The sequence below is a fragment of the Corvus moneduloides genome, chromosome 21, assembly GCF_009650955.1.
Source record: "Corvus moneduloides isolate bCorMon1 chromosome 21, bCorMon1.pri, whole genome shotgun sequence".
Classification (NCBI taxonomy): domain Eukaryota; kingdom Metazoa; phylum Chordata; class Aves; order Passeriformes; family Corvidae; genus Corvus; species Corvus moneduloides.
The window spans coordinates 8,042,538-8,068,736 of NC_045496.1; the positions used below are offsets into that span (position 1 = coordinate 8,042,538).

At 45.3% G+C, this 26,199-nt stretch overlaps 1 protein-coding gene across 1 annotated transcript in view; it reads right to left on the reverse strand.

Moving 5' to 3' along the window:
* PAPPA (pappalysin 1) overlaps positions 1 to 26,199 on the reverse strand; it is a 180,471-nt gene that overhangs the window by 84,570 nt on the left and 69,702 nt on the right. The window contains exons 7-9 of the mRNA XM_032130945.1: positions 21,759 to 22,266; positions 4,466 to 4,594; positions 2,777 to 2,868 (exon numbers count right to left, since the gene is read on the reverse strand). Of these exons, the coding sequence (XP_031986836.1) occupies positions 2,777 to 2,868; positions 4,466 to 4,594; positions 21,759 to 22,266 (729 nt within the window). The remainder of the gene's footprint in view (positions 1 to 2,776; positions 2,869 to 4,465; positions 4,595 to 21,758; positions 22,267 to 26,199) is intronic.

The window sequence follows — 26,199 nt, forward strand, 5'->3', positions numbered from 1 at the left end:
AGAAGAAAGCATTTGCAAGATCAAACCCTGAGGCCCCCGATTCAGCAAAGCCTCTGAACATGTGTTTGAGGCTCACTGAATTCTTTGGTGAAGGGGAGTGATTCCCGGGGCTCTAAAGAGCTACATAATACAACAAGAACATCACTGAAAAAATAACACCCTCTGAAATAACTACTTGTTGTTCTACAGGATTATAACATGTGTTAGCCTTGTAAACATGGAAATAAATTACGCTTATTTTTTTCTGCTCCTCAAATGACAACCCAAGAATTCTGTATTTTCCAGGAAAACACCCCACCGATATCAAAGAAGACTTTTGTTCAGCTTAAGGCAGAGGATTAAGTCTGATATTGTTAGATTATGGAGAATGCTGAATTTCTGCTCTTTTTTACTATTATTTATTTTGTAGTATGTGCAGCCACTCACTTCCCCAACATCTTTATATGTTCTGGTGAGATTTTAGCGCCTGAGATGCTAAGAAGAATATAAATCAGCGCTGTTCATTTGTCTGAAAGACAAACTGGCAGTGTCTCCTTAGCTCTTGGGGTCATAACTCACAGTGGTCCAGCTACCACAAGAGCCAACAGGATGTGTTTCACAGGTATTACCTCCTCTGAACCTGTCCTAGAGACCTGAAGGCAGCGTTTGCCTGAAAACAGCAGTGGGGCTGCCCTCACAGACCCTGCACACACACTGAGCCCATCACCACCACAGCAGTCACACCAGTACGACTGTAAAGTCACCCAACAAAGCATTTGTAAGGTCTCTGTTCCTGCACCTTCCCTTTGATTCAGCTAATTTGATTCATCTGAGTCCCCTATATTCAATATTTCACAAGCAATTTGATATCATTTGTTTTGTAATCCAGGATCTGTGCAAACCACAACCTTCCAAAGCCCGTGACAAACAAACAACTTTTTTGCCCCTGGAATTCCCCTCTCCTTTCCAACACAAGCAAATCTGAAAACCCACTTCCTCTGTCATGGGGTAGAAAAATCTGTATGTTTTAGTTGCTTCGTTTTCTAGTCAGACTGCTGTCAGACAGCTCTGTCCCACACTCTCAGGCAGCCCTGCTGCTGCTCCTGGAGATGAACAGGGGATGAATGGTTGGATGATAGTGGATGGATGATACAATTAGACTCACTGATCTTAAAGGTTTTCCCAACATAACCAATTCCATGATTTTATGTACGAAGGCATAAAGCAGACTCCTGCATACCCCTGGAAGAACACCACTGTGTGGTCCAAGGCTTGGGACACCCCACTCTTACTCCTGTCCGTGGACTTTTTTGGAGCATTTTGCAGCTCCCACCCAGCCCACATCACCTGGCTTCCTAGAAAATCAATGGACACAAGGGAGGACCTGGGTCATGTCCTAATGTAACGCTGGGATGCGGTCAAAGCACAGACCTGGACCAAGGAATTCAGCCCTGCTGTTGAGCAGGGTGATACAGACACAACCATCCAGCACCAGCCCAAACCCTTGCTGGAACCAGCCTCACGCCACGCCTGATGTCTGGGGAACCCAAAGCGTTTGCGTAAGTGTTTATCCCACTTTCAAAATATTATGACTAAAATCTTTCAGTGCTTGGGGCTCTAAGGCAGCAAGTTACTTGCAACACAAATGTAACTTCAAGACCACCAATAGTCGCAATTAGCCTCGACCATAAATATGCCCGATTTCAATAGAACTACTTACATATGTAAATAACTACATCACCAAATCGGGCCTCAAGTCTCACAGTGTGGGATGCTGAAGTAAAAATGTAGCTGTTCTGATGAGCCAAGCAGCCCCCAGTTTACCACCCAAGGGAAACATGGTGCCTGTGAGGTCCATTCTATGTTGCTCCAGGCACAAGAGATAATGGTCAAATTGCCAAAAAGAGCAAATTTCAGACTTGCCAACATTGTATTATCTGCTGAGGACTGATCCGCTGAGCTGAAGGCATGGGACAACATGGGACAGAGTGTTTGCTTGGTCAGTCCAGATAAGGAATCCCGTAAAATGTCTTGAGGAAAAGCCGATCATTTATAAACATTAACCTTGGTTCCTGAAGCTCTGCAAGTTTCGTCCTTTCCCAGACCTCACAGAGCCCTCGGTAGAAAAAGCAACTCCACAGAAGGTGCAGTGTAAATTGGTCTCCATTTCCCTTCTCTGTCCCCAGCATTCCTAGAGAGTTTAATAAATATGTAAAGCTCGCAACTGCAGCCCCGATAGCTCGAGCATCTTCCGGCCATTGTGCTTACAGGTTTTGCTAATCAGAGCAAACCAGGCTTGCAAATGAAATCTGATTAAGTAGTTTTCACCTCTGAAAAAGGGGATTAGCCAGACCTTTGATCCTCAGATATTGATTTGCAACTCAAAGGAGGTGTGACCTCAGCTGGACTTGCTTCTGGTCTCAGTCCCTTCCCCTTTCACTCCTCCTCCTGTTTACCAGAAAAAATCAGTTCATGTCTTCTCACGTAGTCAGATCTAAAGCCTATTGAAGCCAGTGGAAAGCCACCCACTGACTTCAATGGGCTTTGGATCAGTCCCACAATGGCTGACTTAGCCCTAAGTCCTGGGCTGTTTCAAAGCCAGCAGAACCAATTTCCCATCAAAATGACCAGAAGCTGGGAAGATATGTTCGCCTTTCAAACCTACAAATTCCACCTTTTTTCTCTCTTCCATGACAACTCTTCAGCTGGAAATGCTGAAAGTACTGCTGGTTTTTCCCTTGCCCTCTGCACGGAGTTGTTGCCCGCTGTGGGTCGAAGGGCTCTGAGCCAGACTTACCAATGCAATTAAAGGACAGCTCCTGCAGGCAGAACAGGGAACAGCCATCGCCGTTGATCTTGTTCATGTCATCACATTCTTCTCCCAGTTCTCTGTAGGCAGGGCACACACATGCAAAAAGCAGTCAGCTGGCGAAGTGGCATCAACCCAATGGTCTGTGCAATCCCTCTGAAGAACCCCAAAGTCCCGAAATCTGGTACAGCGGCTTTGTGTGCCGACCCCTAAAATACCTCTCCCTTCCTCCTTAAGAGAGGACTTTCATCATTCCTGGTTCACAGGCTTGCCAGGCCAGTTCCCTCCTGCACATGTGGATACCACTTGCTGTTATCTGATGAGGATATGAGCAACTTCCTTCATAGCTGGTGTGGCTGTAGCTCAGCAGGTGGGGAAAAAGAGAACAGGAATCTCTGAAAGTCTTTGTATTAAATCTGGAAGGGCCAGCCTGTGACCCCAGCATGGGAATAACAAGGCACAAAGCCTGGAGCTGGGCTATTCCGGGTGACAGCACTCGGAGGAAAGCAGTCAACAGGGAGCAGAGGGTGCTGGGGATGGAGCCCTGCCTCATGCCAGCCCGCACGGCTGCGGCAGCGTGTGCGGCGAAGAGTGGGAACCAGATGAGAAAGGGGCTACTACAGCTGCAAGTGGGGCCACAACCAACCAAGCTGTGACACAGTCTGGTTCCTGCTCGCTCCTGAGGCAGCTCAGCTATTGTTTGACACTTGCTGCAAAGCCACAAGTGATGTTTGAGGAATGTGCAAACATAACAGTAGCAGAAAAGTTATGTAAAGCAAAATTAATCTGTCTTTCTCCACCTCTCTTTCCAGGACTGCCCTGGATTCATATGTTGTTGATTGTTTTCTTCGATTTCCTTGCCTGTTGGGCCTCTTCCTGCAAATATTTGCTGCCAGGTATATCGTCTGACAGAGTTGTGCTGCGTGATTGCTGATCAGCATTATTTCAAGCAAATAATACTGGCTGGGTTAAGCACTTGCTTGTTGTTACTTCCATAGTTTAAATAATTAAATTACCTAATGCCAGGAAGCTCTGAAGCAGCAGCCTTAAGGGCCAACGTAGTAAAAGAATAAACCCTAACATAGTTGTGAAGGATTGTTTTACGTTTTCGGTGGCCTGGGGACTGGTGAGAGAGGGAAGCTGATTGAGAACATGCAATTCCCAATGCTCTCCCTCAGAGGCCAAATCTATCACCTCTAAATACATCCCAGCTCTGGTGCTCAGTCAAACGAGGGGTTGCACCAGGAGCTTGGCCCCAACACGTGGCAGGGTGTTACCCAGCTGCCACACACATGGGACTCCACATCTAAGGACAGCATCAAAGGCTGTGTGAATTTTTCCAGCGCCAGCTCTGTGGAGGAAATGTCATATACATGTATAAAGATATGGATACACAGGCAAACAGCATAAACAGCACAGAGCGTCCTTGCCTATCGATCCTGCTGTCTGGACTCCATTATCTGTATCTCTGTCTGTATCTCCTGGTGCCAGGAGAGCGGGGCCTACGTTACAATTAAATGTCATCATCCCGGTAATCATCAAGCACGTGAGTCATTATCTACAGATGAGAGCCAGCCTAACCTAAGGAGACATCAGAGGTCATCAATTCCTTCCTAGTCTCAGATTCTGGCTGAGGAGATGTGCCCAGATTTATCTGTTTGCCCGCTCCAGACTTACATTTGGATAATCCCGTCTCCACAGTATCCACTCCCAGAGATATAAAGGAGCGCGGGGGAAGGCTCGCTCTCCTCCATCCCGGACACAATGACCACCTGGTATCTGTACATGGTCCTGTCGCTCAGCTCCCTGCAAGACAAAAGGAAAGTCAGTGATTCGTACAACAAAGGCACCAGCAAAGGGCAGAGAAGGAGGGACTGAAGTGGGGGTTGGCTGCCAAAAAAGCAAGGTTTAGTTCAATCAGCTCCTCCCAGCATTCCTACCTTGTTTTGATGGGATCCGTTTTTTGGTTGGGTGTATTTTTCTTGTAAGCACAATCAGCACTACCTTTGTCTATGCTTGATTTATGCACGACTCTGAAATAGGTGCAGCTCTTGACCACCTGACAGCTAAACCATTTCCTGATGAAAACCATGCATTTTGGTGAGTTGCTGCTTACATCTCCACCCGCTGCAGAGACGGCATTGCACTGACACCGTGGCAGTGCCAACCCTCACCATGAGCAGTGGGAAACACTGAGAGCACCACCAACAGTCAACAGTACCTCAACACCTGAGGAACCAGCCCTGTGCCTCACTGTGTTCAGCCTTGGACACTCCTGCTCCACGTCAGGGACAGCGCTACCAGCAAGTTTGTGCCACGGTTCATTTAAGGGATTTAAAATACCCTGTAATACATTATTCTTATAAATACTCATTATTTCCTGAGCAGCCCTGCGCTCAATCCAGCTGCACCTGGAGCCAGTGGGAATGTGATGATTAGTGTTAAGACAGAATGGGGCTGAGGATATTTCAGTGATGGACAAATAAGTTATTCACTTCACATATGGGCATTAAAACAGTAGAGTTAAAAAGATGGTTTCTTCCAGAGCAAAAAATAGGATCCACACCACAGCACCGGATCAGGGTATTAGCATCGAAATATTCACAGAAAGAATTAGCAAACTGTTACATATTTATGCAAAGCCATAATTACCTAAATCCTGTGCATCTGTAAATGAGGAATAATATTTTTCATATGCAATATGGAAATAATATAAGCCTAATAAAAATGTTTAGCTCTTTCACAAAGTCTTTTACACTATCAAAACTCAAAACCTTCCTCAAAGAAAGTCATTACAGTTGTCCTCTTTGTGCCGATTTGTAAAGCCATGGAGTGGCCAAGGCAAAATGATTTGCTTGAAGTCATCAATCAGGTTAATTGCAGAGCAGGAAAGGCAACCCAGCTCTTCCCTAACCCCGCCAGTCCTCTGCTCACTGCGCTCACATTGCCCCAATTACTGACAGCAATATACATGGCTTTTTGTCACAGCAACTTGGTCAAAAAGCATCTACTAATGAAGTGTGTACTACGAGGAGATAAATCTACTACGCAGAGCAGCAAAGCCATTCAAGTGGATATCAATGAGCTACTGAAATCTTCAGGTTCACGAAATAGGTATCTCCTTACAACATTCATTAAATTAACAAGCATGACTTAAACTCCAATATCCCACACTATATTTTACAACAAAGCTGTTTCTCATGGATACTGTGTCTGCAAAATAACTGGCATTGAATGAATTGCACTCCAACAGCACTGGGATCTGACTCTTTGTTACTGCGCATGGCAGTGGAATGGGACTGAAACTCGGTGGAATGAAAACAGAACTGGCTTTCTCATTCCTTCTGCACCTGATTCCTGTCAGAGCAATCTGTAGCTCCTATTAGCCAAATTTGAGACTTCATGTAGCACAAACAGTATCTTAATTCACCTACAGGCTCGGGAGATGTCTACCCAGATATTGGTAAGACTGTTTATTCAATCAAAGGGAAAAGTTTCAAACTTCTGCCCTTGGGACTTGTTTAAAGCAACTGTTTTTCTGGAAGAAAAAAAAAAAAGGAATTATAGGAAGTAACTAAAGTGGCCAAACACACACTGTAGTAAAATAATGAGGGTTTTCCTCTAGATTTCACTCCCAGATAAATCCACTTACTAAGATGGAAGGTTTCTCATATATACTGAGGAAATCAAAGCAGAGCCAAGCTTTGATTATTAAAGAACAGTTATTTCTCAAGTTCTGTCTCAAAACCATCTCAAAACCATTTGTAAAATATTTAAGATTAACGAGTACACTTGCAGAAATGTGAATTTGTCACTGGGGATCTGCTAACCACAAAAAAAGATTCAATTTTTTGAAAATGGTAACAAATGAACAGTTGGGGCAGCTACAAAACAAATAAACAGTTGGGGCTGCTTTCTGATGCACGGAGATTGCAGTACTGAGTGCAAAATAGGAGTTTCCACATTCTGATTTTTGGTGTGATTTCCACCAATAACTTCAGGTGATGGGGTAGGCTAAGAGCAGTGAGTGTGTCTTGCATCTGGGTTTTACTGGAGGGAAGTATTTGTGTGCACATGTAAGCAAAGGGACAACAGGAAAAGCTCACATTTGTTTGGAAGTTTGCAGAATACAATGGAAGAAAACCTGGAACTAAATCAAGCACGAGAGAGAATATGGTGGTTATGAATTATGAGGTGGCTGGACATGAATGTGTACATGATTGAATAAGACAGAAAATTTGAAATTAAAGTTATTAGGTGGGGACAACTCTGGCTTCTTTAATTGTATGGATTAAAATGGAAAACTTTGTGTGGGGAGAGGGCCCTGTGGACATGGAGCACATTGGCTGCTGGCTTTGTGGCACTGGTCTGTGCTCTAACCCTGTCACCTGCTACACATTGGGAAGGGGAGATATCCAGCTGCAACCTTCTCAAAGATGGAAAGTTCTTGGAGAAATGATATGTTGTGACAGGCAAATGATCCTTAAAATTTAGTGTCACCAAAAAAAAAAATGCCATTTCTTCTCCAAAAAAGAAGGTGAACAAAATCTCTGTTATAATAAAACATTATTTGAACTGCCTGGTTCCCCTTACTCCTCTGCAGTTTGGGTAGAAAATAGCAGCTATTAAATTATTTATGCTCAGGATACCCCAATATCCTTGTCGTAGGTTAAAATACAAGGAAAGGGAAGACAAATGCCTGGAGACATGTGGTCCCTGCAGAGCAATGGCAGCCCTGGGACCAGGCCTCCAGAGGGGCCAATCCTCCCCATCCTCATCCCAAATCCCCTCCTGGGCAGCCCAGGCAAGAGCAACCTGAAGCTTCACAGTCTTCCTTGCACTGGGGGACAGCAGAGGAGCCCCAGGGTGCGACATCCAGGGCAGCACCAACAAACCAGTGGTGCCCAGAGGAGCTCAGAAATGGGATGTCTGCTCCAGAGGGGCTCTCCAGCATCACACAGGCAGAGCTGGAGATGTGTCTGGACTGGAACACCAAAACCACCTTAGAAACTCAAAACTGAAGCCATCATGCTTTCAACCCACCCTGGCCTGATGCAACAGTGACAAAAAAGTGGACTGAGCTGGATGTGGCATTTCACGTTTCAACAACTGGAACGTGAGATACTTATATCCTCCTGAACTGTTAAATGTGTCATATTGGCAGCAACTGAGAGTTTTAGCATTCCTTCACAGTGCCCACATTTATAGAAATGTAGCTGCTAAAGGGATGATATGTGCAATACTGCAGGCAGTAATCCAGTCCCATAGTGAGGGAGGGAGGAAGGAAGGCAAGAACAGGGAGGGGAAGAGTTTATTCCCTCTCTATAGGTGTAGGATACCAAGGTCGATATTACAGATTGTATCTGGAGATGTCAGCAAGACAAGCTGTGCTTCTAGTGGTGATAAAAGTGTGATTTTTGACCGTTTATTTCCTCTCCCACCTTCCCTGGGAGCTGGTGGCACAGTGACAGCAACAAGGGGCACTTTCCACTCCACTGCCAGGCAGGACCCGGCGCACCGCAGCTCCGTAAGATGCTACTTAAGGAAGTGAGAGAGACGAACATCTTTAACATCAAGGATGTGAACAAACACTCTTTAAATTTATATCTATGGTCTTTTAATGACCTTTTCCAGAACTGAGTAAGCCGCATTGATCGCTGCAGCTTCCGCCTGTGGGGAGGCAGCCTTATTAAAAAGCAATGACTCAAGCCCTCTTCTTAGAGGGGGAATTAGGACGTGCCATGTGAAATACCACGAGGGCAACTTTCCTGTCTGTTGTGGCAAGTGGCGGATCCAGGGTCAGGCATATAGAACCCTCTAATTCTTTTCCTGTTTTTACTGGGGAGGCTGGATATTTGAGTTAATCTTGCTTCTCTCTCCCAGGCAAGGGACCTCTGCTCTCAGTTTGGGTGTTCCTGGAAAACGGGAAAAATTATACCTGTGGGAAGTTGTTTTCGACTCAGACCAAGGTGGGTTCAAAGGATCATTGAGTTGACAGAAGAAACACTCATACCCTTGAGTTCCTGCAAGGGCTGGCACTGCCCTATCCATATCTGCTCTGTGCACGCTGTAGCGTTTCAGCATCTGAGGACACAGCACACACTCGAGAGGCAATGAAAGCATTGAGGGAAAGCAAACATCCCATGCCTCCTTTCCTACTAGCATGGCATATATGTTTTTCCTACTACAAATAACAGCAGGAGGGTTTCTTATATGGCAAAGACTTGTTTCCAACAGAATTAAAAATATCCTTATGGCTGAGCCAAATGAAAAGACAAACGGTCAGACAGCAATGAAAGCAGACAGTGTTCCTGTTTAAGGACAAGATGACATGGTCTTAAGCATCCCCAATTCAATTACGGCTGCCATAGCCAGTCTTGTGAAACAGGCACCTGAAGTGTCCTCATGAAGGACCCATCTGTCTTTGACCTTAAACAGCCACCAAACACTTGAGCCAAAATTTGGTATTTCCTTGCCATCGCTCTGCAGCCCAGAATGAGCCCTGGGCTGCCAGTGACACCCCTGTTTCCCTCTAACACTGTCACCTCTGCTCTTCTTCTCTAGCAGGGAAGCCTTGCAGAGCAAAACAGGAAATCTGCTGGCAGCAAACAGCAGCAACCCCACATCTTCCCTCGTTGCAATGCTTTAGATCAGCTGCCAGGGTGGACTGAATTACAACCACAAACAGAAGAGCTGAAGGTCTGTCGGACTCAGCCTGGAGCTGTCCAGTCTGTCCCCACATGCTGCTCACAGCCTCTGAAACACCCAGTGCCAATTCCAGAGGTCCCAAATTACCCCAAATATCCACTAACACCGTGGTGTGTACAGTTTTCACTATCCTCAGGTGCTCCAAAAGCAAGTGATAAAGAGTAAGCCAGGGAATGAGGCCACTTTAGGACAACCCAAAAAGGTCTGCTCCCCAGCTTCCATTCTTTTCCCCTCATTGCCATTGACTGCACAAATACGACTGTTTTCTTCTTCTTCTCTCCTCTCACACACGCTCCCCCTGGCTCTGCCTTTTTTTAATAAAAATGGCATGAGAAGCATGGCAGAAGATAATGAAGAGAATTCCTGCCCGACTCTGCAGTTGGGAGAGAGGAGGGGTGGGATGCTGTAAACACAAGAAGGACGTCAAAAATCCCGAGCTCTTGTGCCGGGCTGTTATTTCAGCTGTGGTCCGAGCTCTCCCTGTTTGGATAAGCCCAGCAACATGGCAGGTGCAAAGGCCTCAAAACAAGTCTCTTGCCTCTCTCTCAGATACCGAGCTGACTCAGAAGACATAAATGCCAAGGAAACAGCCTTGGAGAGGCTTTTCTGTCTCTCTATCTATGAGGAGAGACGTGCCAACAGGGGCCGCAGGTTTGCTCTGTGCCCTCCAGCTTTTTAATGATTTGTTTACAAGCACAGGAAAACGGTATTTGGAGTACTGAATGAACACTCAGGGGCTGGATGGGAGACTGGGGACCATATGGTGGATTTCTGCTCCCAAATCCAACTTAAACCTGAACTGGGTGTTTCCAAGGAAGAATGACGGAGCAGCCAACGACCTGAACAGATAATCTCAGCTGAACACTTGGTGGGTACGTTCAGCAGGACTCTGTGCTCTCTGAAGCCCAGACTCAACTTTTGCTTCTGGCTGTGTCAGAAAGTTGAACTAACACCTAAACCAGCCACCTTACCCACTTATGCAATAACCCACAGGTTTGGGATTGAAGTCAGAGGTTAAAGGATCCAATGCATTAGAAAAGGAAAATATCCTTGGATCCTTGGAATATTTCTATGAACCAAAGCCGCCACCAACTCTCATAATCACCACAAATCCAAAACAGGCAATTAGTCTGCAGCTCTGCTTTCCCTTCTGTAGGTGTAAATCTCAAGTAACCCAGCAAAACACTCCAGGTTTAAACCACTGCAACTCCGCTGCTCATCTGTCCCTCTGAGGTGCATTTGCTGCTCAGACCAGCTCCAAGCCTGCCCAAGATGCCCTGGGGCAGGATTACATGCCTGCCTGTAGCACCTCTGCTCTGAAACCCAGGTCCTGTTTAGGACCTTAAACACATTTGGTTTTGAACATTTTTTCTTACACAGACTACTCTCCTCTGTCTATCATGCAAGAACTGTTAAGTTTTGTAAGTAGCAAACCTATAGATATATATGCAACTGATTAACTCCAGCAGACTTTGATATAATCCTCCAAGCATTTGCCCTGCTACCAATTTAAAACACAGTAGCACGTTTAATAAAAAACAAAGTTTGCAGCCAAGGCCTTAAAGATAGTTCTTAAAAAAAAAACCAACAAAAAAACCAACAACAACAACAAAAGTCAAGAGACGATTTTCTCCTCTCATGTTTAAACAACAACAAAAATATGAATTTTTAAGGTGGCTGATATAAATGGACAATCTCCCTGAGATTAGGTTACAAATCCTGGGATAAAGCAAATCCTCGAGGCCCTGGGCCTCACATGGGTGTTTGCACTAGACAGGCAATTTCACAGCAGCACACAGGTTAAGTGTCGGAGCACCTGGTTGCTATTAGAAGCAGGGAAGGAAGGAAGAAAAAAAATCCGTTGTGTTTTCTTCTTCACTGCTGCGCTCAGACCCTGAGTGAGATGGGAGCATTTCTCTGCATGAGGCTCAGATGTGGGCAATGCAGGAGGAGAGGCTGGTGTGGTTTAGCTAAGGAAAGATCTGGGACATGAAATGCAGAAAGCCCTATTTCCAACTGGCGGAAGCCAGCAGTTCTCCATCGATTTCGAGGGAACGGTGCCAGTATCCTCCACCTGAGGACAGTGCTCCGGTGTCCCAGTGCAGAAGGGAGAAAACAGTTAACACAGCCAGCAGGCAGGCTGGGACAGGATAACTGCTGTCAAGGGATCACTGTCACTGACGAAGCTTTGCCTGTTGCATCGTGCCTCTGTGTGAGCACTGCCTGATTACTGACACCCTTAACGATGTCCCGGCTGTGACGTGGTGTCTCCGTGCGGTACCGCCAGTGCCAGCACCTGCCTGGTTACACCACAGTGTAGGAGAAGTGCCTGATGCACACCCTGCCCACCACACCCTGGGAACCAACAACCTCCCCTCAACTTTTGGATCATCACTGGGGCTGGGAGCACTTCAGCTGCTGCCCTCAGCTCTGTGCCAGTCCATCGAGTTTGGGCAGAAGGCTCTCCTCAGTTTAGGGTGGTCAACTTGGTGGAATAATCTTCTTCACCTTCTCTGAATCCAGACCTGACCTCTTGGATTTCTTTTCAACAGGCCTGAGCCAAGACCTGATTTTCAGAACTCAATACCCTCCTGTTTCCCTGTAATCCCACCAAAATGGTGAACAGAGCCAAGGGAGCAAACACTCTCAGTGTCTGGTCTGAAGGCTCCTGGAGCCAGTGGAAATTATTTTGTCCATTTTCAGTAGGGCTTAGATTGGGCCCCAAGAGAACACAGATGTTTGCAGTGTTCTCTGGTTTCACATCTACCATCCCACCTCACCAAGACCTACTTTGGAGGGTGCTGGGCATGGGGCTGTGGCACTCCTGCTCCTCAGGAGGAGAGAGGGATGACAGATAGGGATGTGCTGTCACACCCAGGGCAGAGCAGAGTGCACAGACATGGGTGAAGAGATGAGGTGACTCTTCCAGAGGAACATTTTGTCATTTCCCTCCTCAGAGGCTCTGTGTTTTGCCTTAAGCCGCTGCAGATTATGAGAAATCCTACTGGATGGTCTCCAGTGGGATCTCTAATGGTTTAATAACTAAACATTACTGAACATACTTCCACTAGCCTCTTCCTAAAATCCCATCATGAGCTAATTTCCTCTATTGTCATTACATCTGCAACTGGTCTTACAGTTTAAAAAACTCCTGTACCACTGTGAATAAATGATCTGGTTTACTGCACTGGGCTTTCAGAGACTGATAATTTGGGATATTGAATTCCAGGCACCCTCTCTGAGGTACAATTTGAAAAGAAGGAGCTTTCTTTCCACCTTGCCTTTCCTATCACGAAAGCACCAGGAGAATGCTGGAATTGGGATATCGGCATGGAGATGCCCAATGTCAGTATTCATTTAAGGAGATCCTGACCAAAAAGGCTGAGAGAAGTTTGGGTGAAACAATCACAAGATGGGTGGCCTGGGCCTGCAGCAGGATTCGCAGGTTGTACATATGCAGCAATACATCTAAAATCATGGAATTCCAGAATTGTTTGAGTTGGAAGGGACTTTAAAACTCATCTCATTTCAACCTCATTTCAATCTCATTTCATTAGATCAGATTGCTCAGGGCCCTGTCCAGCATAGCCTGGAACACTTTTGTCTTGTCTGTTGCCAGATCCCACAAGATATAAAGGACAGCACAGGTATTTCAGTCTGACTGCAGCGTTCTTTCCAAATCCTTGCTTGTTTGAGTGTAGATTCAAATTTAACAGAGACTTGGAATGCACTTCCTAGGAAAATACATTAAAATAAAATGCCCAGGAAATGATCAGGCCAATAGTTCAGCAAAAGTAGCTGAGAAAAGCTGTATTGGCTGACTGATAAAAAGGTAGGTAACACATTTCTGCTACTTCTGCGGTATTTGAGGCTCACTCCAAGTTTTGCAAGAGTTATTTTTAAATTGTTGCATAACACGTGTCTGTCCAATATTTCTGTCCTCAATCAAGCAAAGAAAATGCATTTGTTATTCCTGGGAGATTTCTGGTGCTTCTTATCTTATTTAGAGCCCAAAATAAAGATGCACACAAGAAGGCAAACATCAGAGAGAAGTTATTATCCATGAGATAATGCACAGCCTAATTTACCACATATCTGAGACTGTTTCACCTGCAATAAATTATTTTGCCCAGCAGGAAAAGTCCTGTTTGACCTTCTATTTTTTTTTTTTTTCCCCTCCTGCAGCTGAAAACTCTGCTACTACTTCTAGGTCATGAGTTCAAATTCCACCCTGGCTGGGAGTGATTAAATATATCAATTTCTAATAGTATCTATTTGGATAATAATAGGACAGCTGTTAATATTCACTTTTTTAGGGACACTTGCACATGCCTAAGTTGCAGTCTCCAGGCCTGATCTCTCTACAGCCTCTGTGTATTGCCCAAGAGGTACTTTGGAGATGGGAATCCAATGTAGCAGCAGTCCTTAGGGAGACACTGGCTGGAGCAGAGCTAATCCCAAAGCCAAGTGTCACTCCCCAAATAGGGCAGTCCCTCTTTCCTGGAATAATTTATATAGGAGTGGCAGCTGTGGGGCATTCAGAACAATCCCACCCTTCAAAGATAGGCCCAGGCTTAAAAATTCCTCTGGGCTGCCCTGTCTTGGGATCACAAACCCATAAAGATATCAACCTGCCCTTACTACCTTTATTCTTGCATCATGTTCAGCCGAGCCAGAACAGGAGCTACGGATTCTGTCAAGTGCCATCTTTAGTTACAGTGTTACATAAGAAACCGCAACAGCGAGGAACCACAAATCTATCACCACAGCTGGCACCAAACGGCCTCTCTGCACAGGCTTAGCAGAAAAGCTGCCTCCTGAATGGGCACAGAGTGTCAAATTATTCTTTCTCCTCTCCAGGGCAGGGTTAAGGCAATTTGGCAGAGGGTGGTAAGGGAAAAAATTGCTCTATCTGCTCTGCCTGTGGGGTCAGGAAGCAGGTTTTCTTCTTTCGCAAAGATAACCTGGCACCTTTAATGAAGAAAGCAGGGAAAAGGAAAGCCATCACAACGTGGCTTGCAGCTGTCAAATCACATCAGCCAAGTGGAGATGCATCACCCCTGAGAGCAGCAACACTATTGGCCTCCAACACTTCACTGGGAGCTCTTTGGATGAAGGCACTCTGTGTATTTCCTCTGTGAAACACCCAGCACACTACTGGCAGCTATAAATAATAACAACCACTACCTCGGGATTTAACAGCACGACATGTGAAGGAGAGAGGCAGGAACAGGAGATGGAGTAGAAGCAGTTTTCATATTTTTCCTCTTCCTGTCTCGCTGAGCCCTCGGTGCAGAGCAGGGCTCTGTGCTCCTACCTGGCACAGGGAGCAGCATCAGTCACCCCTGTGCCTCCCTGCCCAGACCCGTGCAAGCCACAGGTGAGGCCCCACTGCTGGGAAAGGAAAGAATTTCCCCAGGGGGTGTTGGCAGTGGAGTTGCTACTGGGTGGAGGAGTCTCCTTCCCACAGCACGTCAACTCTGTTAGGGTCAGGCAAACCTACGGCCAGTTTCCCGCTGCTGGGAGGGAAGGTGTGGGACAGGCAATTGTCCTGTATTGCTCTGTTCTTTCATCATGGGGGATTTCCATGTTCAGTAAGCAGGAACAGGGCAATCTATACTGGCTGCATGAGGAAGGAGCTGATGACACAGCCAAGGCCAGGCATGGCCTCGGAGCAGCACAGGGACAATGCCAGCCCCTTGCTGAGCACCAGGACTGCTACACTGTCCTACACCAGCTGCATATCAAACATCACAACTTTGCCAAAACTGACCACAGGCAACTCCAACACACTCAAAACTCTTCACTGACAAGGCTTTCGTACAGTGACAGCACAGCCACTATTCCTGCTGGGAAAGTAGGATCTGCAAGGGAAAAATGAAACATTTACTCCTTAACAAAAGGACTCTGGATGAAGAACTAGGCAAGTTCTTGAACCTGAAACTGGAAATTACAGGGGCAAGAGAAACCTGGTGGGACAGAAGGGTGTTTGCTTCTTGGGAAAGCTCAAAATAGCTTTGTCCATGGAAAGCTAGCACGGAAAGTTAATGATAGGGAAGCTCATAGAAATGAGCAAGAAAGTGTGAATAAGAGTAAATCTGTTCCTGCTGAAGCTTGGTAAAAGTGTTCCTGCTGGAGAGGAGCTGTAAAATTTCATATGGATATAGCCAGGGATCTCTAACATTACTAAAGAAAAATAATATGGAGAATTGTGCAATTATGGGAAAGAAACCTCCTAGTTGGAGACTAGTGAAAAATGCTTTTAATAACAGCAGTTCCCTGGTAGTGCATGGTGTGAGAGTGCCCATTAAATACTCAGTGACTCAAGTAGAGACTCACTGTTTTGCATTTATGCCCAGTAGCTGTAATAGGTTGGATTGAAAGAGAAATTTGAATGAAAATGGATTTTTTTTCATTCAGTTATCACTTTGAGGATGACTAACAAACATTTCCTGCAAATAAAGATCAACCCCAGAAGCTTGAGTATTCACAGACATACAGAATTGGTAAAAAGGCTCAGTCAATGCAGAGAAAGATGGAGTTATAATGCAGAAATGAATAACTTACAGGTCTGGATGTCTTGCAATGGTCCATATATTGGTATAAGACAATCATATACCTATTAGGACCAAGAAATTCAGAATAAACTGGGAACTCTTTATTGCAAGTGAGAGAGGAAGAGAGCAGTTAAGTGGAAAGCCAGGCTGGATGGAGCTCTGAGCAACTTGGTCTAGTGGAAGGTGTCCCTGCCCATGGGAGGGGGTTGGAATGAGATGATCTTCAAGGTCCATTTCAACCCAAAGCATTCTATGTTTCTATGATTCTATGATTTATTCAATTGCAAGATAACTATGAACCATCAGGGGGATGTACCCACAAAAAAAGCGTGGGAGGTCCTCACACATCAAGGCAAGGCCTCTCTGGGGTAACTGGGTAAGTGTTGGTGCACAAGGACAGCTGGAATGCCATCTACAGTTCCGAAGCCAGCCAGGAATCCAGATGTGTAGCACGCCGATATCGCATGGATAACCTTGCAGATAAATCTGGCCATGCAAAGTGTTTTCTTAATATTTCAGTCCTATCTTAGATACTCCCCAGTATTTCCTGGCATATCAAGAGAAGTTTGGCATAGTAACTGTGGAGGAGGGATGAACAGAAGATGGGTGATTATATGGGCTTCAGCTTTTGGTGTTGGGAGAAAAACCACCCAGTGATCTGTATCTTGTTTGGGTGGAAATATGGTGTTAATTATCATCATGACAGATAGATTTGGCAATTCATTTCAGCTGCTTTAGATCATACATTCCTCTGGCTGGTAGACCTCCAGAAAACAGAGAAATAGAAATCTTTGAGGTGAAGGAAGGAATGCCGTAATAAGGACAGATGTCAGTGTGAAGTTTTAGTGTTGCATTCTGCAGGGACTTGGGTTTAGATATCATCATTGTGATATTCATAACTTCCCAGTCAGTTCAGCTGGGCTGGTGTCAGGTGAATGCACTCCTGCTCTTGAGTTCAGGGGCTAAAAGGCACGCCAGTAACTGGCTGTAAGGAGTTCTTGCTCAGTATGAACAGCCATTGCTGATTCTCCAGCCTCTCTGCTTGTTCATGTTTGTAGGAACCTTCAGACTAAAGAGTTACTTTCCATTTCACTCAACTTCTCCTCCTCTGGGGTTTCTGACAAGTCACTGACCATATGCCCCTTCCAACCGGGGACCAGTAACAAATGGTAAATGCATCAATAAGGCAAATTTGGAAGCAAATGATCGTGTTAGATAAAGTAGGGGCCTGAAGCACATGAACTGCTAAGGACCCCTGAGCAATGAAACACTAAGGACCTACAAACAGTGCCACAGGAGCCCTCCAGCCACCTGCCATCCTGGGGGTGGCAATTTCCCTGTCATTCTTCAAGCACTCCAAGAAGCCTGAGTGAGATCTTCCTCTACCACCTTTAGGTGTTAAAACCCAAGAAATGACATGGAGTTTACAAGTTCAGCACTGAATGGAAGCCCTGATTCTAACAAGACACTTAAAAATATTGTACTTACTTGAACAAGAACTGCTGTTTACGCAGATGATGATCAGTCCCCTCCAGCTATTATCAAGCCACAGAAAAGGTTTAGCCACAGAATGTCAGTGCAAAATAGCCAAAATTGAGAAGAAAACCTATTCTCTGTACAAGAAAATACAAGCTTCTCTCTCAGTGTTTCTTTTTTGAAGTCTGAATGCAGGATCTCTATGTGTCAGCTCGGCACTAAAGCTCTGGTAGGAATGGCTCAGAATAATGTTATCACAAGACTGCTAACTGGCTTCTCAGAGAAGCTCAACTCTGCAAACCCAAACCTTGTACCAGGGCTTCGTGCTGAGATTCTTTCTCAGGTTATTTCAGTCAATGCCTTTGTCTTGAAAAAACCCTACTGGTTAACACCACAAAGACAACCGGATCCAGCGCTGTCCACCACACTTTGAGGCTTCTTACAAAGTCTGTGGCAGAAATGTTGGGAAAGTTTCCAGCTCTCTGAAACTTTTTCAGTTAATCTGACAGCTTTCCAAAACCAGCCTCAGTGTCTCTTGGCTAGGTCTGCCAGAGGAGAGCATGTAGGTCTTGTCAGTGCACCCAGCTCCTCACTGCTCACAAACTGGGATACTGGGAGTGCCACGGGGAACTTGGGCTGCTCACCCCGGGCTGCTCACCTCAAACTGCCCTGGTGGGACTGACACCTAGCTGCCTGTGACACCATCCAGAGAGCTCTTAAAAAATCAGCAATGATTACTCTCCAATGCAACAGTGTGAGTGCAAAAAAGCTCCAGTAATGGTGAAAAGCCACTACCTCGGTTACCACTGTGACCATGTCACACAGTATTTCTAGAGAACAGCCAGAGCACAGCCCTCTGAGCATGTGCACAACCCACACTTTGGATTAAATTGTGAGCTGAGACTTTGAGACTTGCAGATGAGGCTCCTTCCTTATCACTCGCTGTGGTGTGAAGACTCAGCAGTTCTATGCTGCACCTGGCCTGACCTCTTTTTTCCCCCCACTGATTTATTTAGCTTTCTGCTCTCTTCCTAGGCTCTGACTCTCATTTTATCCCAGATACCAGCAATTCTGGCTGATCACACTCAGTGGAATTGAGTGTATCTTGCCTGGTTTCTGTAAGGTCCAAGGCTAAGGTCCTGTCCCTCAGAAATGAATGTTTAAGCCTCAGCTTGAGCCAAGAGCTGAGATTAAAATTCAGCTTGAGAACAGAAGGTCTGGCATTATTTTGCATTTCTTAATAAAATGTTTCCACTGTTCTAGTTATTTACTCTCCTCTGTGGAGCACCCAGTGCTGACTAGGCAAGGGCTATCCATTAAAGGCTGTCTCTCCTCTCAGCTTAAAAGGAAGTTTCCTCTCTTTGACGGGAAGAAGGTAGGAGAAATTAATTTTTCTTTCAGCATCTCCACACCTGGGGAAAGGATCTTGCTCACAGATAACAGTGCAAGCAAATATTTTCTTTGGGAGAAGAAGAGAAAGTGAAGATCAAGGTCAGAGGAGGCAAGAGTAAAGATATGTGACTGCCTTCAAAATAGCCTTCCACAGAACATGTGGGGGGGTCATTTTATTTAATATGGAAAGCATGTGAGGGCACCAAGGAGAGGCAACTGTCTTGGGGCTCACAGGGAGATAAAGGGGCTGCAAAGCCTGGCTGCACAGATATGCTGAATTCCGGTGTTGCAGAATGAGGTAAACAGGCAGATGTGAACAGGGGAGAGAGACAGTATTTACCTCTACACGCATTTATGAGCAGGAGCACAGCCCAGCACCTCCATCCCTGAATTCCCTCGTCCCTTCCTTCCTGCCTAGGGAGTATAAAGACTCTGGTGGCTCTTTGCACAAGGTTCCAATGGAAAATTCATATTGCTTTTGACTCTACCAGAAAACCACAACCCCATGCAGAGTTTCAAGGAGATTGTTGTGTCTCAAGGTACAGCCCAGCAGCAGCCTCTCAATCTCCCCCATCACCAGGGGATACAGATCAGTGCTGTGCCCATATGATATGATAAAAAATTCATCTCACTTCTCAAAATTTCAAACGCGTGCAGAAGTCTTGAATCACACAAGCACAAAATGGTTTGGGTTGGAAAGGACCTTAAAGACCATCTTGCTCCACCCCGCCCCCACCATAGGCAGGGACAACTTCCACTGTCCAGGTTGCTCCAAGCCCCATCCAATCTGACCTTGGACACTTGCAGGGATCCAGGGGCAGCCACAGCTGCTCTGGGCATTATTTCAAAATTATTTCAAATTATTTCTGGGCAACTATTTCAAACCGTGCTAGGGCATCACCACCCTCATTGTAAATCAGCCAAAACAGTCTCAAAAGCAACTATGAGTGCTTAGGAATCTGCATATTTGTCTCCTCACCCGGTGACTAAAACTTCACTTCCCAAGTGTCCTGTCAGAGTTCACTGCCAGGATTTTCCCTGTGGTCCCTGCTAAGACACAGAGGAAGTGAGCCCAGCTCACCTAGAGGGTTTGGATGGGATTTGGTTGTGAGATTGGCTGTGCCAGCTTCCAGAAGCATTCATTTCTGTCACCACTGCTCACAGGTGGAGCCCAGAAAGACTAAATTAAATGCTGTGTCTGATTTTTAGCTTGCTGTGTAACTACCTGAGACATACAGACAGGGACTGTGCTGTTACCACACGTGATTTAATCAATGACCCTCAGGAAAACTATCATCTACTCCTGGCTACTGATTTAATTCTTGGAGCACTCTTTCACTTGAGCTAGCTGTAAGTGACCCACAAAATCATAATAAAAGACAGAAAAACAGAATTCAGAATACAAGTTACTCTTTGGGCTTTCCTTTTTTTCTTTCACATTGTGTTATGAAGTCAAAACTGGACCTGTTTCTGTGGGAACTTGTGCTAAGGTATGCAACTATTTCAAACCAAACCAGTCCCATTTTCCAATGAGAGTGGGCCAGGTTTCAGGCAAAGATGCTTTCACAGCGAAATCTTGGGAAAATTCACCGCTTTCTACATTTCCAATATGCCAATATTCATCTCATGCTAAGTGCCAGCAATTGTTTGAACAAGGCTACAACCCAAGAAAGCACTTAAGCACATGCTTAACTTTCAGCACATGAGTAATCTTTGTGATGTCCTGGGTTTTTGTTTTTAGATTCACTATTGTTAGTTACCTTGAATTTTTAAATCCATAGGGACAATTTGCATTTTCTGAGCTGCGTAATTGGGCCATGAAAAGGGATGGTAGCTCATGATTACTGAATTGTTAATTAATCATTTTTATTCTATTTAAATATGCTTTAGAAGACCATAATGATGTATGCTTCCTTGATATTAGCTGTACTAATTAGATCATCTTTTCTAAATTAGAGTGCAGTTTTCTTAGCAGGTTTCCTTTTATCTGGTGTTCATTTTTCAAAAGAGCTTCATGTTGCTCCCACAGATGAATGAATCATTTCCAGGGAATCATGTTATGCAAAAGATGTTTTTCTTGCTGTTGAATGCTTATGGGTAGATCATGGATCTCCTCCAAATCAGTAAATATTTTGAAGGTGGACTTTCCTCAACAGTAATGCATCCCTTGACTAGATGAGTGTAACTGTATCTGGGATGAAACTCAGTTCCTACAACAAACTAGAGCACTTGCCATATTTCCCATTTCAGAACAATCTCACACCAACACAACTTGGTTTAGTGACACATGAAAGCAGAAAATGGAAGTGGTTGAAACAGATTTACACACCTGAACATGCACATGTATTTCTTTGCACACTTCCTTTAGCAGTTAATCAGTGCTCCAGCCCTGAAAGCTCTGCTCTCTCCTTCTCTATCAAAACATTACTTTCAAAAGATTCCCAAGGAAACAATGACCGTGTTATTCCAGAGGTCCTCATTTAGGTTAGCTTAACCATTTAATTTATCATATCTTAGGTAGATTGCATTATCTTTTCTAGTTAGAGAGAGCCTGAGTGACACATCTCTGCACAGCCAGCCTGGAAATTTCTCACAAACTATCTCTATCCATAACTCACAAACTCTATCCATAACTCTCAGGCCATCTCATTTGGGTTTAATGCTCCTGGTTTCGAGAGAAACTATGAGAACATCCTGTCATGGCAATTCTGGGCATGTCTGTCTAGTTCAACATCTTAACAATCACTTGTAGTGCTGGACATTAGAAGGATGAGAAGAACAGGACATTGTTTTGATCTGAACAAGTCTATCCAGCTCTCTGGAAAGCAGCTACTTACGTGTCGACAAATCTCCTGCTGAGGTTTGAGATGACCACAGGAGATCCAGACTGGAAAGGAGGGTCCCGGACCACTTTGTACTGGATGGGTTTGCAGCCTGAGCACAGGGTGCTGTGGGGGACAGAGCTCAGCATGGCAGCGTCGATTTCCAGGTGCTCGTCCAAGGTGTAGATCTGGATCCCATACACCTCCTCTCCCACTTTTCCCACATCCAGCTTGATGGTCAGTGGGATGTCACAGAAGACGTTCTGTGGCCCGAGTGAAATATTCTTCCCGCTGACCGTGAGCAGCTTGATGTCATTCACTGCTCCACTGGAGTCCCAGTCCGGGGAAACGAAAGTCACCCAGACCGTGAGGGACTCTGGAGTCAGGGGATAGCGAAATTCCAGCTGCAGGTAGCAGCCCTGGGGCTCAGGACAGGCTGGGGGCACCGTGTGTTGGTTGACGGCCGAATTGGGACTCCATGTCCTGACGCTGGATTTACAGGGCTGCTCAACGTCAGGGTGCCCTGGTAAGGAAGAAGGGAGCAAAGAGAGGGCACAAAAGAAGTTAGAGAACATGAGTTTTCATTGGCATCAGTTTAAAAGGCAGACCAGTGGCAGGAGAACATATCTGTCCAGGAAACTAATTATTTACTTCATCAGAACAGGCATGGCCAGCATGGGGAGGAGGAACAGAACACCAGCGTCTCCTGACCGGGTGAGAGACACAAAGGCAGTTTAAGTGCCCAGCTGGACTGGACACCACACAATACACTCTGTGCCAGTGCATCTGGGCCTGCATTTCCTCTTTCTAGTGCCTTTCCCCATGCCAAACAATATTTTATACCCCTTCCACTTGGTAATTTACCTGATAAACAGAGTCACTTAGCCTTCAGTTCACCTCCTACTTATTCCCTTGCCTCTCACTTGAAAATACAATCTTTTTCTCTTTAACAAAGACAAGAAAAGAGCCTTTGTTTGTTCCAAGAAGCTGTTGTGCTGTTCAGGGGCAACTCCTGTGGCATTTACAGGCTGATCTAGCACATTGTGTAAGACCCTTTCTTTGGAGGCACATGGAGCACAGGTCTGAGCTGTCTCTTTGCTCTCGTTGTGATGAAACAAGAGGCACTTGTGCTTTTACATTTCTCACCGTTGGTTGTGTTCAACTACATGGGAGGTAGTACTGAAAAGTAATGAAAGCCACAATTCTTGCTGGGTTCCCAAATACTATGGTAACATTACAATTTGGCGTGGAGTCATGGACTTCAAGATCCAGAGGGGTCAGATGGGTGGAACAGTTGGTAACAGAATCCAGTGAGAGCTATAAATTCCCTTTTCCTTCCCAAATAATCACACAAAAAGGGAGGAAAACATGACAGGGAGAAGGCAAAGTACAGAAAAGAAGATAAAGAAAGGTAATGAGAGGAGAGAAATGCAGAAGGCAGAGGGAAAAGAAAGGACAGCACCACTGTTTGCAACTGAGGAAGAAAGCAAGATAAACTACTGGGCAAACATGGACAAACAGGACGTCACTACTAATTTAAAGAGAAAAGGGCAACGTGTGAAGGTTATTCTGATTGTCTGTGATCCAATGAAGTGTTAGAAATGTGCCTCTTTTGTTAAGGATAAACAGCTCAGGGAATTCTCTGGTTCATACCAAATGGACCCAGATGCAGAATAGATTTCCTGGCAGCCTTCCTGCGATTCAACGCTATTGTCCTGCAGATGCCCAACTTTTCATGTTTCTCCCTCACCTCCCATATCCCAGAGCCCTTCTCTCCTCCTCACATGGCACAGAGCAGTGGGAATGCCATCAGCATCTGGAGAGACCACAGAGGTGATACATTTTGAAGAAAGCCAGAGGTCCATTTAAAACGCTCAAGTTTCCCTCCTGGCAAGTGTGCAAGCCCTGTGGATAATCACTGTGAGCAGCAATACCCCATTCAGCTCACGTCATCTCACCCTCACTGCCGGCTGCGTGTGCTTGGCTGAGCCCTCTGACAATTTTGTCAGACCCACAGCAAGCTCCTGACTGCAGCCCCAAGGTCTTTTTAAACTCCAGTATCTCAGAGGGCTTTGGAAAGATCTGTGAATTTTACCACTGCCCTCTCACAGAAAGGAAAATGGGGCTAATGGCTCACAGCCCAGCACGTCCCCACCTGGGATCCTGCAAATTCACCTCTGTCAGTTCAAGGCCTTGGTAAGACTTAAATTCCAAACAAACCTACACGTTTTGGTAGATCAGGGTGTGATCCCTGAAGATGCGTGAATTGGACTCAGCCTCCAGGGAGCTTAGCACAGAGATCATTACCCCAAAACAGCTGGCAGATTGTAGTCATTCATAGACTAAAAACCTCAATGAAGCTGAGATAAAGAGACTCTTTCTCAAATATCAACCAACACTTTCACTGGATAAGAAATATCCATTTAGTTGTGGAAGAGGACAAAAACCTTATTTCGTGTAACTGGATTTCTAGAGATGGGTAAATACTCTGAAAATTACAAATATTTGTATGTAAAAAGCAATGGTGTAGAAGTTATTCTTCCCCTCTCCACTAGGTTCTGAAAATCCTTTGCCTTATGAGATAGTCAGATCAGACACAGAACAGCATCTCATGCAACATCACATCTTGCCTAACACAAAACAGGAATGTGAGGTTTGTGAGGATGAGCCAAACCCCATGTCTGGGTTAGAGAGCAGGGATGGCAGGTTAGGAGGGTGTCTTTCCTGAAATGTTTTCCCCAACTACAACCTGGTGCACCAATCCTTCATTGTGCAGTAAAGTGCAGTGCCTGGGATGAATTCCCCAGCACAGGGATGGAGCCTGAGAGGCCATCTGGCATCAGGAATCTCTCAGGATGTTACCCCTGTCACAACTGCAACTCACCTGCCACATTTCTTAGGTGGTCAAGATAAAGGAACCACCCAGTGGGACTCCAGTGTCCAACTGGGACAATTAGGATACAGAAGGAATAGCTCTCGAGGGAAATATTAGGCCTGGGAAAAGGCTGAGCTCTAGAGCAGCGCAAGGCAGCAACATTTTTTATAATATTCTCACACTTCTCTCAGTCAGCAGTGAGCCAAGCAGGAGGAGCTGACTGATACATGCATATAGTGCACAGCAAGCAAAGGTACTCACTGGGCTGGAGCCAAAATCACCTTTCTTACATAAAACCCCCCTTTGACAGAGCTATGGAGGTGCTGTAAGGTTTGTTGATCTAGCTGGTGTTGCTGGTGAGAATCCAGGTAGGTTAGAGCTTTCTGGCTCTATGGTGAAGATAAAGAGTAAATCAGAACTGCCTGATCTCCAGAGCCTTCCCACAACCCCTGCCAAGGAACAAATAGCCCCTCAAGCAGGGGCCACAACTGGCTGAGAGAGAACCACGAGATGCCTCAGCCTGGGGGTTGGATCCCACCATGCTCAGGAACAAGCACGGAATCAGGGAGGACACAGCACCCACAGCAGGGTTTTGCAATGGGCACAGCTCACACATAGCCCAGACCACTGCTGGTGCAGCCACCTGGGGTAGGAGACCTCAGGAAGTTGAGATCAACCAGAGCTGCTTCAGAGACACGTGAGGAGTGTGGTTTGCTGCTCAGAAGCTGCATGAGTCCTACAAAACATTTTCGACGAGTGTCATCTCAGATTTTAAAACAAGTTCATTTTGGCCATGCTTGTGCCTCCCTTGTCTTCACTTTCCACGGACATTCAAGCAGTGAAGATTTACACCCATGGACTCCTGCAGAAAGTGAAGTTAAAGCTTGAATGCTTGAGTGCTCACAGATAGAGAATTAAAGAAGCCAGACAATGATCTAACTGTGCTATTTGTAACTCAGACCAAGTGCAAATAGGCAGAGGGCCTGAATGTCAGGGAGTGGGGTAGCAGAGACAGGAAATCATGGAGCAACAAACACCATACACTTGGTATATTTTCTACCCTAAAGTGGCAACAACTCGTTAATCCTGAGGACAGGATTACCAAACTTCTGTTCCATAGCAATGGCACAAGAGCAACTGAATGAGACAGATAAGGATCTGACTGCACCCTTCATAGTTAAGAACATGCAGGCACACACAGCAAGAAGAGGAAATTAAACGCAAAATGCTGCTGAGTAATAAATCTTAGAGTAGCTTAGTTTCTCTAGGAATGATGCCTCTGGCAAGACGTGTGAGATCTAGAAGTTTTCAAATCAAAGCTCAGTGGAGAAATTTTGATGGAACTGCATATTTCAATGGAATATGCAGTCCTTTCAAAATAAAAACACTTTGCAAAACTGGGTTTATTTGGCCAAAGTTTTATTCTGGAAGAGAAAATGGCAAGAAATTTCTAACACTATTGGAACATTATGTTTCGACATTTTTGTAAGAAACCTTTTCACTTTTGCACCTTGAGACACTTTCCATTTTGATATTCAAAGTTGCTTTTGCCCTAGATTCTATACTAAAGGGTATATTTTC